At 38.2% G+C, this 21,348-nt stretch overlaps 1 protein-coding gene across 3 annotated transcripts in view; it reads left to right on the forward strand.

The window, feature by feature from the left end:
* Positions 1-21,348, forward strand: part of COL19A1 (collagen type XIX alpha 1 chain) — a 323,634-nt gene that overhangs the window by 255,856 nt on the left and 46,430 nt on the right. For all 3 annotated transcript variants that reach the window (XM_042848857.2, XM_008178207.4, XM_042848856.2), the window contains exons 32-40: positions 904-957; positions 2,208-2,261; positions 7,938-7,991; positions 9,199-9,252; positions 13,710-13,754; positions 16,197-16,247; positions 16,331-16,375; positions 17,576-17,602; positions 20,869-20,922. In XM_042848857.2, the coding sequence (XP_042704791.2) occupies positions 904-957; positions 2,208-2,261; positions 7,938-7,991; positions 9,199-9,252; positions 13,710-13,754; positions 16,197-16,247; positions 16,331-16,375; positions 17,576-17,602; positions 20,869-20,922 (438 nt within the window). The remainder of the gene's footprint in view (positions 1-903; positions 958-2,207; positions 2,262-7,937; positions 7,992-9,198; positions 9,253-13,709; positions 13,755-16,196; positions 16,248-16,330; positions 16,376-17,575; positions 17,603-20,868; positions 20,923-21,348) is intronic.

Below are 21,348 nucleotides of genomic sequence, written 5' to 3' on the forward strand. Positions count from 1 at the left end.
ACCACTCAAGCCTCTCTTTTGTCTAAAAACAAATCTACTTGTTCTTCTTCGAGTAAGGTCCCTATGAACACTCTAGTTCCTTCACTCTAGGTGTTCTTGCATCCCCTGCGCCTTTGATCGTAGATTTCTCATAGAAGTGTCTGTTCAGCCCACAGATGCATGTTACTCAGTGCTGATGTTATGTAGCCATGCACGTGCGAACTGCTCTCAGTTCCATCTCAACTGCCTCAGGCTGAAGCGGCCTTAACAGTTGTCCACGTTGTTTTACCTCAACTGTGTCCCCTTAGCTCTTTTAGTAGTTAGTTTATTATAATTGCTCTTAGTAGTAGTTAGTACTTTGTAGTAGTTTTAGGTGTTGTAATTTAAAAAAAAAAATAAAAAACCTTTTCCAAAAAAAACGTTCTGTGTGTACATTGCCTGTTGTGCCAGGAGGCAATCCTGGTGAGTGACGGACACTCCCAGTGCATTGCTTCAGGGAATCTCATATTTTCCAAAAGTGCAACTTCTGCCTCGCCTCAAAATCTAGAGCCAAGAAACCAGGGAGATCATGCACCATTTTCTGTTTCATTCACATTTAATATATTATCACTAAAATTACACCACTGGAAGATTTAAAATAATAAACCCCCCAGCATCTCCTGTGTTCTTGATTTATTTAATGTCTCTGTAGAAAGGTTAATCACCTCAATTCTATGTATTTCCAACAAAATGTTTGTAGCAACTTCCAGGCTTGTGTTCCTGGATTAATAGGCATAAAAGGAGAAAAGGGAGTAGCAGGCTTTCCTAACAGGGATGATCACAAAGGCAGGAAGCCAAGATTATGAGTGTGACTATATATTCATATTATCCACTGTTTCTTTTGCTAAAGTACTTCCCATCATTTTATTTTCCTCTGTTTTCCAGGGTGATACTGGGCCGAGAGGTCCTCCAGGAATCCCTGGTAGGGAGGGACCAAAGGTAAGTTTATTAAGTGAGTACTTTAGATAACCTTTTTTTAACCATTAAAAATGCAGGGCCAAATCCTATTTGTCTATCTCAGGGGTCAGCAACCTTTCAGAAGTGGTGTGCTGAGTTTTCATTTTTCACTCTGATTTAAGGTTTCACGTGCCAGTCATACATTTTAATGTTTTTAGAAGGTCCCGTTCTATAAGTCTATAATATATAACTAAACTATTGTTGTGTGTAAAGTAAATAAGGTTTTTAAAATGTTTAAGAAGCTTCATTTAAAATTAAATTAAAATGCAGAGCCCCCCGGACCGGTGGCCAGGACCCAGGCAGTGTGAGTGCCACTGAAAATCAGCTCGCGTGCCGCCTTCAGCACGCGTGCCATAGGTTGCCTACCCCTGGTCTATCTTCTATACTTATAAGGCCTTCACTACTGTAGTATCTCAGAACCTCATAATCTTTAGTGTATTTATTCTCACAACACCCCTATGCTACAAAGTGCTGTGATTCATTCCCATTTTACCGATCAGGAACTGAGGCACAGAGGACTGAGCGAGTTACCCAAGGCTATGCAGGAAGTCTGTGGTGAAGCAGGGAATCTCCCAATTCTCAGGGTAGCACCATAATCACTGAACCATCCTGAGTACTTACATATTGTTACTCATGTGAATAGTCTCATTGATTTCAGAGGGTCATATTCTAAACTTGTATTGAAGTCATTAGGATTTGTGCCTTACTGAAGAATTACTGAAAATCGCAGGTTTTGACACCTAAACCACTTAGAGCAAAATCCAATAATAATCATTTAAAAGTATACATTCTCCTTTGAAAAGAGTTCTAACCTAGCCTTCTGCGTAGTGTATGCGCAACATGCCTCAGATGGCACGTGACCAGGATTCATCACTGAATTTGGTCTGCTGGTTGAATCATTAGCTTCCCCAGCCCGGGCAATTACTGATGGGGAGCGCAACATGAACACTGATCCATGCCCTCTGTAAGCTAGTTGTAGTTTATCAAGCTAACTTTGAACTCAGCCTTAGTCTTTTGGGCCAAATTCAACCATATAAGAAGTAGGCATAATGTTTATTGACCTTAGTGGGACCTGTGCCGGGGTGGAATTTGGCTCTTTGTTTGTTTTATGGTCCCTTACTGCTAACCCATAAGCTCCATACTAGCATATTTAAAATGAAACATACTACAGCACATAAATTTTCATAACCGTAATAAAATACAGTAATAGTTCAAAAGTTATGTCTTTATAGGGAAGCAAAGGTGAACGTGGATTTCCTGGACTTTCTGGAGAGAAAGGTGATGAGGTAAAATTATTTTAATTTCAATAATCATTATATTACAATTATTCTTATGTGTACATGAATAAAGGTCCAAATTGAGAATTAAATACACATATTATCTAATTCTCCAGAATACGTGAAGAAGAAATGTAAGCATTAGAAAGGCTGATATTAACAGTTTTTGATTCTGAATTTTCCAGATAATTAAGTACTGTTACTCAGTTAAGTAAGGCAGTTTTATTTTTCACATCTCTTAATTTAATTATAAATGATAGTATATTTAAATGCTAATATTGAGAAGATAATACAAGATAGAGCAATAAATGGGTATATGCCCAGTATTCTCAGAATGTTTGTTCACGTTTTATAACAAATTTGCTTTGACTATATTACTGCCCCTTTAGTGTTCATTTTCCAAAAGTATTCTAATGAACAAATTTAGTGGCAGTATTATTCATGTCAACAGCAAATATTAAGTGAATGTAGGAAAATATTCAGAGAGATTGAATTTGAAAATGTGAGTATTTTCATGAGATACTGGATTCCTAGGATATTGTAAGCCAGTAAGAGTACAGAGAAATACCATGTGACCTATTGCCCAATGAAAATGAAATTCCACAGCTCCAATTTTGAATGCCAAATATTTGCAATGAAAGCTCAAGATCAATCTTATGTCAAAAGAATTCACCAAAATTAATCAGTTAATAAATGTGAGTGAATCATGTGCTCCTTGGAGATAATTTGTCAGATGAAATAGGTAAAATAAATCATCCATTACAGATTATTTGCTGAGCTTTATTAAATACAAAAGCACCTAAACTGAAACATGTTAAATATACTACTCTCTTGTAAATGTTATTACTTTGATAGGAGAGAAAGCATCTGAAAAATTATGGTTGCTAATATTTGGAATTTTGAATGTATTGATGAATTTCTTATTCTTTCTGGGGTTTCATAGTACATAGCTAATGTTAATTATGGAGTGAAGGTGAATTTAAAAAAAAATATGGATTGAAAGTGTTTTTCAAACTGAAATTTGTACTCAACACTATCCATCACTTCAAGAGCATGATCAGGTAAAGTGTGTGTCAGATTTTCACCAAAACTGTGATGAATGATGATGATTTTTTACCTTTGATTTAGTCGATATGCTTCCTTTCCTGCACAATTCAAAATAAATCCAGAAAAATGCTAATAACAATGATGAATTATTGTCAGACTAAGCAACTGATATAAATGTTAAGGGAAAAAAGAAAATTTATGTGGAACATCTTAGCTTGAGGGTGGTGTAAAGAATCAGAACAAAAGTGTTAGATATGTTCAGCTTTTGCCCCTGCTTGCTCTAGATCTCAGCAGATTGCTAAAATATAAATATGGTTTTGGAAATTATCATGTTTTTTCTTCCTTTTGTATTGATACTATTCAGAGAATCTGCAAAGTCGGTGCTTCTTAAATATTCAAGATGTCCTGAGATTTAGAAGACATACTTTAAAATAAATTTACAATAATATATAAGGCTCTAAAACATTTTATTTTAAAAATAAACAGGACTGTGGTAAAATAGTAGTGTGGCCTTTCTCTATGTGCACCATCTCTGGTGCAATGCATGCAGCAGCAACTTGACACGCAGAGAACCAATTTTAAACAATTCTGATGGTATCTAACTGACCAAAGTTGAGACAGATCTTGGAGGCAATTGAGAAGGTAATAACAAAAAAACCAGGTTATAATTGGCACTTAGGCTTTTAAAGAGACTCCAGAGTAAATTCATTCTAAATAAATTTTTATTGATTCAATAGGTTTCAGTGCTCACTCAGTCAATAACGAAGCTATTCTAATGCTCCTTCACTATTTGGTAAGTGCTTAGGCACTCCAGCAATGTTGGGTAGCTCCAGTGTTTTAGCAGATGCTTTAGGTTACTTCATTGTAACTGGGTGAATGAATGTTACTTCCAGGAGACAACATAATGGAGTTGTTATCCAGTAATGGATCTGAAGTTCTCATGGTTTTTATGATTTGGTTTGATTACCAGAGCCACAAATGGAACAATAGTTTTAGGGTCTTCTAAAGCTCATTGAAGCCATTGGAAATACTCTCATAGACATAAATGGGCTTTTGGAACAGGCCCTTAATGATTATACATTTGGAATTACATAGTATTTTATAATTCATGGAACTATAAACCAAAACTCCATTTATGCAGCTGAACGATCCAGTGCCTCTCCGATTTAATTCAATGATAAACTTTCATTTGCTTTCGTGGGAGCAGTATCAGGCCCTCTATTACTCACATATTAAGCTACTTCCATAACTCAGAATTCTCTTTTCCCTGATCTTTCCTCCACTTCTTTCATATTCCCCAGGAGTATCTGGTCTCCGAGTTTCAGTATACTTTGAGAATTTCACTGTTAAGACAATTTAGGTTTTGCAAAGGCCTATGAAAGGAATGTTATCTGGTGCTTTTCAGATTGCACTTTCTGATTACAATGTGAATGTGAGTGTAAGAATTATAACAAACTTAATTCTTAAGACTATCATAGGTCTCTCTGTATTATTAATGAGGTTCTGTAGTTGGGGAAACTAATTCAAAATTGGGCACAAATCCCACAAAATATTGGGGGGCCCTCTCCCCACATCTTGAGGAGGCTTGAGTCTCCCTAAATGGCCTTGTCCCCATGTGGATAGATTTTTGTGCTCACCCTAGTCCCCACCTCTCCATCCTTTCCTTATTTCTCCCTTTTCTTCTTTAACTCTTCTACTTCCCCCTGAATTTTCCCTTTTCTGGGCTCCTTTGCTTTCAGATTTTCTGTGAAGTATCAGGGGAAAGGTTATGATCTGCTGAAAGTCATTTCTCTATTCATATATGTATATCATTAATGCATATGAAGTTATGAGAATTGTATTGTAGGGTTGTCACTAAATCATGCTGTAAGTTGGGGAATCAGCCAGATATTAGCTTCCCAGAGGGAACAGGAAGGAAAGTAACCAACACCCAGGCGGAGCATCAAACAGCCCATCAACAGCCATATCCAGCAAGGGAGCTACAATGCAGTGACTCACCTGCATGAGGCCACACCAGGGGAATTGCTCAACCTTCCCTAGTGACTCAGTAATGCCCACCAGACATGCCTGGGCTTGTGTGTTCCCCAAGCACATGGGACTTAGGGTATAAAACAGAACACAGCAGGCCCATGCTTCATCTTTCTCCTGCTCCCACCAATGCTGCAAAAAACCAAGGCACTCAGAAGAAGACTGAAGACTCCAACAGAGGAGGCTGGTCCAGGTTTAAGGGACAAACCTGTATATTAAGGATGCAGTATCCAGTGGGTTGAGAAAAACTGCTTAATCTACAATTTGCCCAGTCTAATAGGGTTGAGAATTTAGACTGTGTGCTTATGTTTTATTTTCTTTTGGTAACTAACTCTTGAGTTTTTGCCTATCACTTACAATCACTTAAAATCTATCCTTTGTAGTCAATAAATTTGTTTAACTGTGTCAAGGGTTTAGATGTGGGGACCTGCATGAGAACCTCTAAGCTTAACTACCTGCTTAGATCTGGTTTTGCTGCCACCACCCAAATTATTTATGGGTCATTTGGGAAACTCTGTCTACCTCCCCCTCAGAATATCTTCCTCTCAAGTACTATAACCCTTCCCTGGGTAGCCTTGAGAGACTTCACCAATTTCCTGGTGAGTCCAGATCCAACTCCCTGGGATATTAAAACAAGGAGAAATTAACCAGGTTCTTAAAAAGAAGGCTTTTAATTAAAGAAAGAAAGGTAAAAATCATCTCTATAAAATCAGGATGGAAAATAACTTTACAGGGTAATCAGATTCAGAGAGCCCAGAGGAACCTCCTCTAGCCTTAGGTTTAAAGTTACAGCAAACAGAGGTAAACCCTCTAGCAAAAGGAACATTTACAAGTTGAGAAAACAAAGTTAAACCTAACATGCCTTGCCTGGCTGTTACTTACAAGTTTGAAATATGAGAGACTTGTTCAGAACGTTTTTGAGAGCATGGATTGATGTCCGGTCCCAATTAGTCCCAAGAGCGAACAACCCCCAAAACAAAGAGCACAAACAAAAGCCTTCCCCCTCCCATGATTTGAAAGTATCTTGTTCCCTTATTGGTCCTTTGAGTCAGGTGTCAGCCAGGTTACCTGAGCTTCTTAACCTTTACAGGTAAAAGGATTTTTGTGTCTCTGGCCAGGAGGGATTTTATAGTATTGTACACAGGAGGGTTGTTACCCTTCCCTTTATAGTTATGACGAACTGTTTATTTTTACCAGTGAGTTTGTATGAAGTGTGTGGCAAAACTGCTCAGGTTTGCAAAGGCTGGTGTATATCCACTTTCCACCAATGAAGTGGTGAGCCAATTAATAAATTTGCACTGCCCATCTTGAGCAGTGGGAGACAGTATATTCATGAGGTACAAGGCTAGGAGCTGGGGGGATTTGGCTGGTGCCTTTCCCTGTGTGATCCATGAGTGGCTCTGGGAGCATTCATGCAATCTAGTTGGCTGGGGGGGCTCCACATCTGATTGAGCTGAGTGATAACAGCATCCGGAAGAGTTTGCTGCTGGTCACTGGCAAGGCATTGTGAGAGACAGCCCAGGCTGGAGAGTTAAGGGAGCACACAGTCCCAGGCTGCACCCCAGGGATCCCGTCACAGAGGTTTTGTGTGCACACTGAGAAAGCAATTTATGATAACTGAAAGCCACGGTCAGTTCTGCAATGCTCTACAAAGAACAGCAGCACCACTGACAGTGAGTGCAAAAAATACCATTTTCCCTCACTCCAAGTACATTGTTATAAAAGAAAAAACACTTTGGGGAGTTACAGAGAAGTCTTTTTTTGTTGTTCTTTTGGAGACTGAGACCTCCAATCCTATGTTGAGAACCTTTAGGATGTCAATGTAGAAATGATAAGGATAATGGGCTACTTATCTTTGTTCAGATATACTAAGTCTGCATAGTGGTTAAGTGTCTTTCTCTTCCATCACATGCTCATCACCAGATGTTGCACTAGTACTCTGAATATTAACTGATACAATCATTCCAGGTCTTTTTAGTATTGATATACGGTATGGATTATAAATTCAAACAAAGAGATTTAGCTATTCGCCTTTGAGATGAAGTCTTATTAAAACTATTAAATATATTTTACACACATGCCGAGTGCTAGTGTATTTTCAGGCCATAAAATAGAATTACGAGCAGTAGCTAGAAGAAAAGTGTGCAGTAGTTCTTTAAGTGCTATGATAAAAAATCCATACTTTTTTATTTACATAAAACCAAAATAATTGGGATATTAGGCACAAAGCAACATCCAGCTTAGATATTATCAGGTAATATTGAGAGGTGTGAACAGACGCCTTTCTGAACAGGAAGAAAGTTTATAGTGATAAGAAAAGGAAAAATTGTTTCTGTACTTTGCTCAGACATCATGATCTTATCTACAGAGCTAAAGAGGAAAAGATATAAAGGACAGAAGTTACCAACAGTAATGATGGGGAAAAGTGTAATTTATCCTTCAAACAAGAGGTTATCTATTATTTGCTACTTCAGAACCATATATGTTTGTTTAGCTAAAAAATAATTTGTATATAAACTGTAACAGTGATGGGTATGATGAATAAAATAGATTTCAAGATTAAACCTGTGTTATGGTGAAAAATATTCATAAATGTTTTTAATTCCTCAGGGTCTTCAAGGTATTCCAGGACTCCCTGGTCTAACAGGACCTAATGGACCTTCTGTAAGTGTTTGATATAATCTATGATTTAATCTATTCATTTGGAGGTTACAATAACTGTCTAATGAACCTGTTGTACTCAATATCAAGATGTAATGAAAAGGAGACTCGGTTGAGCCAAATGTTAAAGAAGCTAAATCCAATAATCCAGTACTAATTGAAAATTAAAGAGTTATTTTGGGAGTAATGCTTTAGCTTACGGAAAGATGAGATAATTTAATATGAATTTGTGACTCCAGAGATTTAACTTTCACTTAAATAATAGCTTCATATTGGTTCTTCATATTTCTAGCCTGTTCTTTTCTCTGTGGTGCTAATAAAGAGCCAGAGTTTGCCTTCAGTTGACTTCTGGGGAGTTGAATGAATGTCATTGTAAGAGTAACAGAAGTTGGCCCAAGTAGTTTTGTAGAAACAAGTTATATTGTGAGTTCAAATTCCTGAAAATGTTGCCATTGTCAGAACCATTATTGTGTATATAATTTATAATATGTTTCTTGGTGATATTATCAGGAAATCTATACACAAAATTGATTTGAACGATGTAATAACTTTCAGATAATTATGCATCTGAACCCAAATTATTGGTATAATGTTAGTGATAAATTCTAATAATAATTCTATTTGAACACTCTGAAAACACTGAATCCTGAAACTTAGTAATTATAAAGTGTGACTCTAAATTGGCTATTTATATAGAAAGCCAGTGAGCCACATTTGTAAAGCAATGATAGAAAATGTTATATCTTTTCCATACCCTTAGGAAATATTATTACATTTTACTTCCTATTTAAAAGATGCAGATCACATTGTTTATTCTGCTTATTTTTAATTTCCTGACTGCTTGCAGTACTTAAGTTAAGCTTTCTTTCAAAAACTATAACACATTTAGCAAAGCATAATGGGTAATTATGTAAATTGCCATTTAAGCAGCAAGGCTAAATTCTTAGCAGTATCAAAAGGTACCAGTTAAGGTCACTACATTTAGTCTGCCAAGGTGAAAATGCAACCACAAACACAAGTTTTACCCTTCATAGGGCTTATCAGTAGTATGCAGCTGTTGTATCAGCCAAAAGAAATATAAGCCTAGAGGAGAGACTTAATTAAGTTGAAATGACCTTCAAAAAGTATGAGTTTTAATAACTTAATTGCAATGCAGAACACCTTGTTGTATTGTTTCATCGCTAATATGAACCAATCCTATGTGTTTCAGGGAGCAGTAGGAAGACCTGGACATCCCGGTCCAGTTGGGGCAAAAGGAGAAAAGGTATTGAACATTATTTTTTATTTCAGTTCCAGTGAAGTCTATGAAGAATTCTCTAGTTCCTTTCCTCACTTATGGTTTTCTTGACACGCCAGAAACTGAGCATGACTACCCACGGAGTCAAAAGGCTGTATGGTACAAACAGGAATTGAACAGACAATGTTGCTACCCATTTTTGACCCAAGTGGTTAGCCAAAATTTGTGGTCCTACAAGGTTGTTTCTGTTAAGAGGAGAAATTGATGTTGGAGCCAGGTATTTCTATGATGCAATCCTGTTTGTCTATGAAGATGTACACAGCCTCTTTCAGCCAGCTCTCCTGTCTCCTTGGTTTTATGCTCCTCTTTTCATGTCTGTTTCTAATGTTTCTTGCTGTTTCCCTCTGTTACACACACACACACTGCTCCAGTCCAGTCAGTCTTCCACCCCTGATAAGAGCACAATGGAACCCTTCTTGAGCCACATGTCTAACTCCTACCTGAGCCTGGCATGTGGCTTTTTTTTTTAGTGGAGGTCCATATTGTTTCAGAGCTCAATGTTTATATTTATTCTGAATGATGAATTTGAAAATTTCCTCTAACAAAACAATAGCAGCAGCAAAGAAAGGAACTCACCTTCCTCCTCCCAGTCACTTAAAACAAAATTAAATGCAAGAAACTTCCTTGTTAACTCAGTACACAGATTTACTCATAAAAGGTCTGGTAAAGCAAAGTTCCAATAATAACTAACTCAGACTCAGGACACACATTTTCTGTTCTTGGATTTCAGGTTGAGGCTAGCTGGGTGGGATTCCAAGCTCTTTGGAGGACAGGATCATAATTCAAAATGATCTTGATAAATTAGAGAAAGAGTCTGAAATCAGTAAGACAAAATTCAGTAAAAAACAAGTGCAAACTTCTGCACTTAGGAAGGAAAAATCAAATGCACAAATACAAAATAACTGGCTACTGCAGAACAGAATCTGGGGGTTATACAAGATCACAAATTGAATATGAACCAACAATGTCATGGTGTTGTAAAAAAGGCAAATGTTATTCTGGGATGTATTCACAGGAGTGTCATACCTAAGACATGGGGGGGGGTAATTGTTTCATTCTACTTGGAACTGGTTAGAGCTCAGCCGAAGTAGTGTCCAGTTTGGAGCACATAATCTAAGAAAGATGTGAATAAATTGGAGAGAGTCCAGAAGAGAGCAACAAAAAATGACGATAGGTTAAGATGATAAGAAAACCTGACCATGAGGAAAGGTTAAAAGAATTGGGCATGTTTAGTCTACAGAAGAGAAGTCTGATGCGGGGGACATAAGTCTTCAAATATGTGAAAGGTTGTTGTAAAGAGGACAGTGATCTATTGTGTCCACAGAGGGTAGAACAGTTAATTGGCTTGGTTTGCAGCAAGGGAGATTTAGGTTATATATTAGGGAAATGTTTCCAACTATAAGGATAGTTAAACACTGGAATAGGTTACCAAGGAAGGTTTTGGAATCCCCATCATTTCAGGTTTTCAGAACAGGTTAGACAAACACCTGAGTGTCCAAAGATTTAATAACTATGGTAAGTGCACTATATAGATCATCCAAAACAGTGATTCAAGCATGTATGAGCAACAAGCCCCTTTGAAGCCCCTTTGAAGTAATAATCAGACTGCATCAGGGTTGACCCTCAGTCTGCTGCTGTGTATCATATTGATGGACTACATCAGCAGAAAGATCTTAATGGGGAAAAGGTCACAAGTTGCTATATGCAGACAAAATAGCAATATGGATGTTCTCAAAAGAAGACCTTGGGGAAATAATAAATCAGTGATTTGACCAGCTAAGCAGGCCTGGGATGAAAATCAACATGACTAAGACTGAGGTCATGTAGGTCAGTAGAGGTGCCACAGGAAACTGGATATAGAGATTAATGGAATACAGCTACACCAAACTGACCAGTTTAAGAATCTTAGTGGCTGGGTTACAGAAGACAGTGAGATAGTATATCAGATACAGTTCAAACTAGAGAATGCTGGAAGAATGAGGAATAACATGGCAGGTTTTGTATGACAAGCATATGCCATTTACAGAACACGGGTGCATCCAGCAATGTTGTATGGCACAGAAGCATGGTCACTAAAGAAATGGTATCTTCAATACCTACAGGTTTTTGAGATGAGATGCCTTCAGTGTATATAGAGTTCGAAAAGACAGATTTCAAAATGAAAGCATTAGAATGGATGTCAGGTCTGTGATGTAGCTGACAAAATCCAGGAAGCATGACTTCACTCTTTGGACACATACAGAGGATAAATGAAGAGGACCTGGTGAAGATAGCATGGCAGGAGAAGATGGTAGGAAAGAGACTCCAAGGAAAGCCTAGGAAGTGGTGGGTGGATTGCATCAAAGAAAATGGTAAGCAGGTGGACATCAATGCAGCCTGAGACAGATGAACATCCTGTTTGCATGACATCCTGATGCCAGATGATGGAATTAGGGGAAGGAGAAGAGGAAGAAGTTAGATGAACACCTGTCAGGGATGGTGTGATAGTTCTCGGGGTATCTAGGACTGTGAGTCACCTTGTTACCCCCTCGCCTCCAGCAAGGAAAGACTTGTTTGTGTTTAACTGGGTGTCAGCTCCCTGATACCACCAGCCTTTTCGTCATCCAGTCTCCTCTGAACAATGCCAACCTTACTTTGTCTGGCAAATTAACAACAGATGTGTCCCAGTCCCCAAGCTCCTTTGATGCATTCCCCTATAGTGTCCAGCACTTTATTCATGGAACACTTGCAGGAATACCAGCTTGTATAATTTAACTCAGGATTCTCACCTTGCTTAATACCACAGCACTGAGATATATTTATAGGGAAAACAATATGATTCAAGAGATAGTGAGTAAGGATAATGGAAGCAAAAGGTTACATAAAAACGAAAATCATAACACACTTTCTAGAGACTAAACTTGCCTTAGTAGGCTAATCTTCTGTCTGAAGAAGTTTATCTCCCCCCAAATGTCTTCTGAAGCATTTCAACCAAGGCTGGTTGAGATACCATTTTCATGAATGTAAATTTACTGCCCATTTACTTCCTAAGTGCAAGATGACAGGCTGTCTTCTATGTTCCCATAATATAATCCAGCAGACCTTTGAAATGTATCTCAAGATATTCCTGTTGTGTGCTCTTCTGTGTTGTCTTTGTATCTCTCTGTTGACTTTGTATGTAATGTTCCACCATTGTGTCAGCTTACAATGCTTAATTTACAGGCCAACAAGGAGACAGGAGAATAAACATCTTTTGTCTGTCAGGACCACGTTTTTTCCTCCACCACTGCTGTGATACAGAATCTAAGAACATATTTTCAATTTACATATATAACTCCTCACCTAATAGGAGGAGTTATACGTTCACAACTATATTACCAACGAGTATGACACTGGCTTTCATTTAAGGCTTCACACAACTATATTTGGTGAACCAGAATGTACATACCAGAATCAGAATATTCTTGTAACACACTTGCCAGTTGGCACTGAGGGTTTATGGGTCACAGATCATCTAGGTGTACTAGGTCCTGTCTCAGCGTGGGATAGATGGTCTTCTCACGGTCTCTTCCAGCCCTGCATTTCCATGGTTCTGTGTTTTTATTGACTCGTAATAGTGACATTACCAGAAGAACTGACTTCCATGGGACAGTGCTTCATGTCATAACATAAAAAAGTAGCAGCCCACACTTGTTCAGAGTGCCCACTAGTATGTAAATTGTTTGGGGAGCCTGTTCACATGTATCCCATTTCAGTCCATGTCAGCCCAACAGGCAACAGATATAACCTACCCAAAGTTAGACCATCATCACAATTCACTACAAAAAGTGATGAATTCATTCTTTCTGTCATATTTCAATGATAGGTTTGTTCTTGTTTTGTTCTGGGTTTTTTGTTTTGTTTTGTTTTTGTCTAAGTGATGGTTGTTTCTTTATAACTTAATCCATAAACTGAAGATTATGTTCAACAAAGTGGTTTATGATTTATGAAAATTATTCTGAACTTTTATTTTCTAAATTTTGTTTATTGCTATGAAGTTTAACATCTTTCTCGCTGCCTTTTCTCCCAATAATATGAGGCATATATTGTATTCAGTTACTCAAATCACTCTAGATTACAAGTAAAACTACTATGTTAAAATTTCCATAAGGAAATCTGTTGAAAATAATCAGTGTCATAGGGCTAAGACTCTAGATCTAATATAAAGATATTATTCTCATATCTGCTCACTCATTTGTTTGTTTGTTTATTTATGTTATTTTACTTAGGGGATTAAGATGAAACTAGAGAGAGGGGAGGCCAAATTAACCTCTTATATAGCTGTACTTATCCAAAAAAGGAGGAGGAGGAGGGGTCATATAGATTGTATTTCTTGTTTATTATCATTGTGCTAGGTATTACATCAGTTTCAGTAAATAAAATGTATGAATCTTATATTGTCATAGGGTAATGAGGGTTCTCCTGGAAAGCCTGGATCACCTGGACCTCCAGTAAGTCATTTGTTTCATATTCTGAATAATATATTTTGATAATTTACCTAAGGATGTCGTGGATTCTCCAAGTCTTTGAATCAACATTGGATGTCTATCTAAATCTAAAAGATATGCTATAGCTCAAGCAGAAGCATATGGACTTGATCCAAGAGACATTTGGGCAGTCTTGCACAGGATGAAAGATTACATGATCATAATGTCAGGTATCAGAGGGGTAGCCATGTTAGTCTGGATCTGTAAAAAGCAACGTTGTTTTTTACATGATCATAATAGACCCTTTTGGCCCAAGCTCCTATTGACATCAGTAGCCAAGATTTCACCCTATGAATCTCTGAAACTAATATGAGTACTTTTTCTGTAAAGCACTCTTCATAAAATATTTCTTTTTAAAAATACAAAATCCAGTAAAATACAAAATGCTTTAAGAATATAACAGGCAGGCATGGAGAAAATATACTAAAACAATATGAGGTTTGAGGGGATAGATTCTTCCTTTATAAACCTAGAGTCAGGCTGCAGGCCACCTGTTCAGGTTGTACATGGCATCTTGTACAGCCAGTGGGTTGTAGTAGTATCTGACTGCATGACCATTCCCTATTCTGCCCCTTTTTCATTCCCCCCCATCCACAACTGTGACTATTCTGCTGCAGCCTACTGGTTTCACCAATAAAGTATATGAAAGTTAAAGTAAAATAAAACCAGCCATATTTATTTACATTCATTTGTTTTGCATGATAAAACTTCACATTTTAAAGTCTTCTGAACTCAATACATTTCTCTTTCGTACTGAAAACACATTGTAGTTCAAGTGCAAATTGATTTGGGGATGGAAAAGATGCGTGTCATCTTTGGTCTTCACTTTGTCATTCTCCCTTTTCTTATGCATACATTTTATAAATCTCCATCTATGAAAAAAGATTACATCCATATATCCTTCCTTCACCTTAAATATTCCGTGAATAGAATTTGAAAAAATATAACTCTCTTTTCAGAAGCAAGAGTTTCATCCATTCGTATCTTGAATACACTTGAGTTAACTTGTGCTTTTTGTGCTTTGGCGGTCAACAGGCTGTAAACATTTAGCATAAACTGGTAGTTCAGCTATTGAATTTTATTGAATTCATAATGTTTCTTCTGAATTTATTAGTGTCTCATCTGTCAAATCTGAGCATTAATTCAAAGCTATAGTACAAGCCTCTATACTCTTGAAGTACTTGAAGCCTGACTCAAATGCTTTGCAGTTTTCATTTAAAATGTAACTTTTTAAGGTGATAAAAAATGAAATGTACAATACCTTGAATTCCTTTACCTTCATTTGGCCAGTCACGTAAATGGTTTGGCAATTTTATATAATAAAAATTATACAGTTACCTTAGGATTCATGATCCTTCATTTTTATAAGCTGATAAAAAGTCCAATCCTCCATTCATCATACATCCCAAACTCTTGACTGACTTCATTGGAGTTTTTGCAGGACAGACCTGTCACAGTTCGGGGCAGTTGCACCTATATTCCCTCTCTAGGGTCCCACAAGGGCACCCACTCATAGGCTTTCAGCTGCCCAGCCACCACCACTCTGGGTGTAGACTCCCTGTAGGGAGAGACTGTAGGTCTCTCTCCCTTCTGAGCATGGTAATTCCAGGCTCCCTGCCTACACAGTATTCCCCAGGAAAGTCAGGCTGCCTAAACAGGCCTGCTTTACTTTTCTCCTCAGAGATGGTAAACAGGGTAATTGCCACAATTAAGTTGCCACATAGCTCTTTCTAAGCAAGTACATTTATTTTAAGGAAAAGCGTTACAGAGAAAACATGTTAACAATAAATGAACCTACTTACGTGCCAATAAACATACGAGAGATCACCCCCTGACTGTGGCCAGTGAATCGTCCTTTGCACCCCACCAAGGGTTTATTCTGTGGTCACAACTTCATAACAGCAGTTAGCTCAGAACAAACACAAAGACTAGGCCATGCCTTCCAAGGATTGGGGCCCCCCTTGGACCGAAGGTTCTGGCCATTTGCTGGATCAGAAAGAATGCACTGAATGCACTTTTCTTTGTTAGCCCCTGAAGAATCCGATCTGAACCAGTATTTGAGAACCTCTTTCCAGGGTGGTAGCCCTCTGGAGGTGTTACAACCTGAGTGAATTTGCCTAACCACCCCCGACTCCTCTTAGTTCCCGGAGAGCTGAGGCCCCCCTCCTCCATGGAATTACACACAGTCCCTGACCTACAAAGATAATAAACTGAATTCAATAAGGTTTGTCCAGAATATTGCAGGTAGTTGCCATATCTGTCACAAGACCCATTAACAGAAATGGTACTTTGGCTTTGTTGTGTACTAACAATTCAAAGGATGAAAGGCTGTTTTTCCATTGATTGTGAAATTTTTATAGTTGTGAAATTTTTAAAAATATTTTCTGAATATTTTCCTATTTTAAGGGTATGCCTTACAATGAAAGGAATGGAATGAGCAGCTTATATAAGCTACAGGTATTTTTCTTTATTAAATAATTTAACATTTTTTTCCTGATTACTGCCTTATGAAACAAATGAAAATTGTTTTCTTTCCCCAGGGAGGTGTAAGTGTTGCTACTTATCCTGGTCCGCCGGGCCCTCCTGTAAGTATTTAAGAGATATTATCTGTAATATTTAGTTTAAAACATTTACAGAAAGCTTCATATCTTGCATGCAACTTGTTTGTTGAGTAACAGAAAACTTTACATTTGAAAAATAACAATAAACAATTCAAATAGGATGTGACTGATACACGTTAATAATAAAACACACATTTCATAAGTATGTGTAATAAACAGCTTAGCAGACACTGGGAGAATGACTAAAATGTCAATATAAATATTGATAATTACAACCCTAGATTTTGCTGAATAGTACTTTAAAAAATGCCAGTACCCTGATTAAAATTAATGGGATTACTCCTTTGAGTAAGTGCAGTTTAACATGAATATAGGTTGCAGAACTGGGCCCAAAAATAATTTGATCTTGGACTATATATTGCAGTAATGTAATAATTCTTAAAACATATAGTGCACTTTTTATCTTTAGAGGCAGTGTTGTTTAGTAGTGCATTAAATTTGGTGCTGAAAATAAGGAACTCATTAATTCTAGTCTAGTGCTGTCACTGACTCGCTGCATAGCTTTGGACAAGTCTCTTAATTTCTCTGCCTCCGTTTCCCCATCTGTCTACCCTACCTCTCTGGACGATGAGGAGAATGTGGGAGTCATATGGACTGAATGTATCCCTCCCCTCAATTTTCATGAATTCCATAGGTGCTGCTGTCATCCTGGCTGAGAGCTCTGAAAGAGATCTGTCAGGCAGTGGTAACCTCCGAGCTATTCTGCCCCTTTGCATTCCTGTGTGTCTAAGGTGGACTCTGTCTGCCCCTCTTACACATACACTTGGACTGTGGAGCCAGAGAGCCACATGGTTAGTGCCTTTGTGATGTTATAGTCATAGGCAGACTCCACCCCTGGCCTTAATCATTTTGGCAGCTGTATAAACCCTTTGTGGCCACTAATGAGGCACTGCTTTCCCCTTTGTGATATCATTTGCACTTCGTGGCATAGAATCAAGCCAGGCCACAGAGATAGGCCCTGCTCTGCACTATAGAATAACACACACTAGGATTTGACCCAAATTTAACAAAATAAGATTCCTGCTAGTAGTGATTCTGAATACACTACTCTACCGTTTTATTATAATTGTTATATATTTTTATTATGGTAGTGTTAAAGACACCACATTCTTGTCTAATTGTGTTCTGTTATTTTCTAATACCTTTGTTAATCATTCTTTGCAGGGTCCAAAAGGTGATCCTGGCACAATGGTATGTATATTTTATTGGAATGTGTCATTTCAGTCATACTGACAAGTGTGTCTTCATGAGTTGGAAGGTGGGGATGATGAGGAGAAGGAGTTGGAGGACTACTAGGGAACTGAGGACTTCATAGGTCATCAGAAGAGCCCTCCCTAAAGCTCAAAGTATGGTCCTAGCCATGTGAGTGGGACAGTCCAGGAAGTTGAGTAGGAAGTTACTCTATCAATACATTTAAGAAAACTTGTTTTATAACCAAGGCTAGAGAAATGTACAGCTCCAGGTTAATAGATTTCTTTTTACAGTTGTTAATATTATGTTCAGTAATACATTATATAAGCTGCCTGTGGATTTTGTTCTCTGTTTAGTAATCTATAGAGGCATTGAAGTCTGAAGAATTTGTATTATTTCAAGAGATTAAATCACTACTTGAAGTATGCCCCGTAGAAATGAAGATGGAAAATGTTTTAATTTTGAGCCCAATGCAGTAACACGTAAAGTTGAAATTGCTCATCGGGGGTGATCACATTGTACCAGCGTTTAGCAACCAGAAGACTATGTTTTCTTAAGGAATAGCGTAATGAGGGATTAATGCTCAAAAGTAATTAGAATATGATCAGGCTGTCTGTAGCTGCCAAGAATTTGATGATAATTGGAGCCACGGTACATCTCAATTGTATAGCGTCACATTCAAAACCTATCTTAATAAAGCCGATTCACTGAATGCTTTGCTGTTTCTCCTCAAAAATTGCAGTGTGCCCTTTTCACAAAACCTTTATATTTCATATATTTACATTTTTGGAACAAATAGAAAAGCTTTGCAATGCCCAGGTTTTGGTAGATATTGTTTGTACTTTGACACCATGAAATATTTTTTCAGTTTTAATATGACATTTTTAAAGAGCCCGTAGGAAGCAAGTAGCTCCCAAACAAGATATATACATTTGTAATAACTGCCAAAGAGCATGCAAATTTCAGATTGGACTAGTCAGTCACATGAGACATTGAAAACCGTCTACATCATAGGCTGTAATTCCCACCATCTCTCGCAGAGGAAAGGATGCCAATTTATTTAACATAATGCAGTGGGTGCCATTAAACCTGGACATTTACCACTCACAGCAGTTAAATCTACCACAGTCTAAGGCAGTGGTTCCCAAACTTGTTCTGCAGCTTGTGCAGGGAAAGCTCCTGGCAGGCCAGGCCGGTTTGTTTACCTGCCGCATCCGCAGGTTCGGCTGATTGCAGCTCCCAAGGGCCACGGTTCGCTGCTCCAGGCCAATGGGAGTTGCTGGAAGTGGCAGCCAGTACGTCCCTCGGCCTGTGCCGCTTCCAGCAGCTCCCATTGGCCTGGAGCAGCGAACCGCAGTCACTGGGAGACGCGTTCGGCCGAACCTGAGGATGCGGCAGATAAACAAATCGGCCCAGCCCGCCAGGGGATTTCCCTGCACAAGCGGTGGAACAAGTTTGGGAACCACTGGTCTAAGGAATGCCACAAATTCCATGGTCATGGGGGACAAAGCAGCACAAACCCACATTTACAGGACTGCACCGTTGCAGTAAAGGAGGCAAAATGACCCTTTCACAATCAACATGGCAGAATCATGGCCAGCAGAGCTATTTTGTATAGTGAACCAGCTAGTCAACCCAGACTGCCTAGCCCAGACACAAGATCCCAGCATCAACTGCTGTGAAGAGCTATCAGCATCCTTCACTGAAAAGTTCAGTAGAATGTGTACAGAGCCCAACAGGAAAGATTAAAAAGGGAAATGCTTTGAAAAGCTGGACAAGATGTTTTCTACGCCTTCCATTGAAGCCATACATGTGTCACAATGGTGTGAAGCCTTGGGATCTACTTTTACTCCTTATTAAACTTGGATGATGAGGTATAGTCAGTTTCCAAAAATACCATCTTGCACCTCCAGCTTGCTAGGAAATGTCCCTTCCTTCCATATGAGGACCTGACCATGGTGATCCATGCATTTGTCACCACCAGGCTGGATTAACATAACTCATTGTATCTAAAGCTGAATGTGAAGATTATGCAACGACTGCCTACCTTCTCCGTATCTCTGGTCACTTAGAACACATTACGCCTGTGCACAAGTCCTTCCACTGGACAGACTCAAGTCAGCTTCTGATGACGGTTTAAGGTTTTGGTCCTCATTTTCAAAGCAATTAATGGATGAAGCCCCAGCTACATCAAAGACCAAATTTATGATATATGAACCCATGTGATATCTGCGCTCCTCTAGTACAGTGCAGGTTACAAAGTGCAGGATGAAATATGTGAAAGCTAGGAACAAAGCATTCTCTGTCGAGGGGCTCTTGGTAGGGAACAGTCTTTCAGAAGAGATTGGGCAAATCCAGAGTCTCACCATCTTTAGAAAAAAGCCTTTCCACCATGAGTAATACTTGGAATTTGAACAACTCTTCTATTCCTAAACAACTCTCAAGCCCCTAAATCCTCAGAAAATCTCTCTATCCCAGAGTTCTGACCCCATTAAAGGGAGAAGTTACAGAGATGCCATGAAATCCCCTTGGGATTTTGTTATTGATTTTACATGTAAAGCACTCAGATACTATGGTGATGGGCAGTAGTACAAAACTCCAAGATAGCTAGATAAATAACGTGTTATGGTAAATGTCCCTTTTTTTTTCTTTTTTTTTCTTTTTCTTTTTTTTTTTTTTGACACTCACTATTGTCTGTAAAGCTGAATTACTGTTCAGTAGTTGCTACATCATCTCACTCATTTTCTGGCTTTTCTTCCAAAGCTCATAGACTTAATGCTGGAGTGCTCCTGATCTACACATCCCTAGGGAGAACAGGCTTTACTTAGCTAACCGAGTTTTGCTCTGAAGCCTCTAGACGAATCTTTTTTTACAGTCAAAAGGAGAATTCTAGAGTAACCTTGCAACCCATGTTACTTCTCTAATTGACAAGATATATTCAGACCGCTCACTTTATTGACTGAAAGTGGTTTAGTGCTGACCTTGACCAAGTAGATAACCAGAGGGGATTCTCTCTGATTAGGTTTTTAATCATAATTGAAACGATTAATCAGAAAATAAACACGTACTTGTTCTGGGAATAGTTCTAATTCTCACGTCTTGAAAACAACACATAGCAAAAGCTGTTCACTCAAAGTAAATACAATATTTAGCTGATTGTTAAATAATCTCAAATTGAATGCTTTGCTTTTATATGCTAAATTACAATTTTTATATGTCATTCAGAATGCAGAATTATTAATCTAAGCAACACTTTAAAAAAACAGGGAGAACCAGGTCCAATGGGACTACCTGGACTGGAGGGATTTCCAGGAGAAAAGGTAAGACTTTATTAAAGAAAAATATCCTCTCTTCTTTTCAATTGGTATTGTTGTTTCTTTCGTATATCTACAGTGTTTATTGGCAGGGAAATGTTTCTTTCATTTAAGAGGCTGTTCACGTGTTGATGGTGTCTATCTGCAGCAGAATGTTTCATGAAAGATTGGGTCTGCATATGTAGAAATGTTGCATGCCTACTGTATTTTCATTTTTTGTTTAAATCTTGGTCTAAATAATACAATTAAATCAATGTAAAATTCCATTTTTTCAGGAATAACAAGTTGTGTGCAATCAACCTTCCATCCTTTACCAGTCGTTCATTCTATTCCATTAGTATTAGAACAGCCACTTTGATTTTACTAAACAAACTACTTCCTTGATTAATGCTGATTAGAAGTGCAAAGCACTCCTTAGCAGAAGACACGAAC

The sequence above is a fragment of the Chrysemys picta genome, chromosome 3 (genome assembly GCF_011386835.1).
Source record: "Chrysemys picta bellii isolate R12L10 chromosome 3, ASM1138683v2, whole genome shotgun sequence".
In the NCBI taxonomy this organism is placed as follows: Eukaryota; Metazoa; Chordata; order Testudines; family Emydidae; genus Chrysemys; species Chrysemys picta.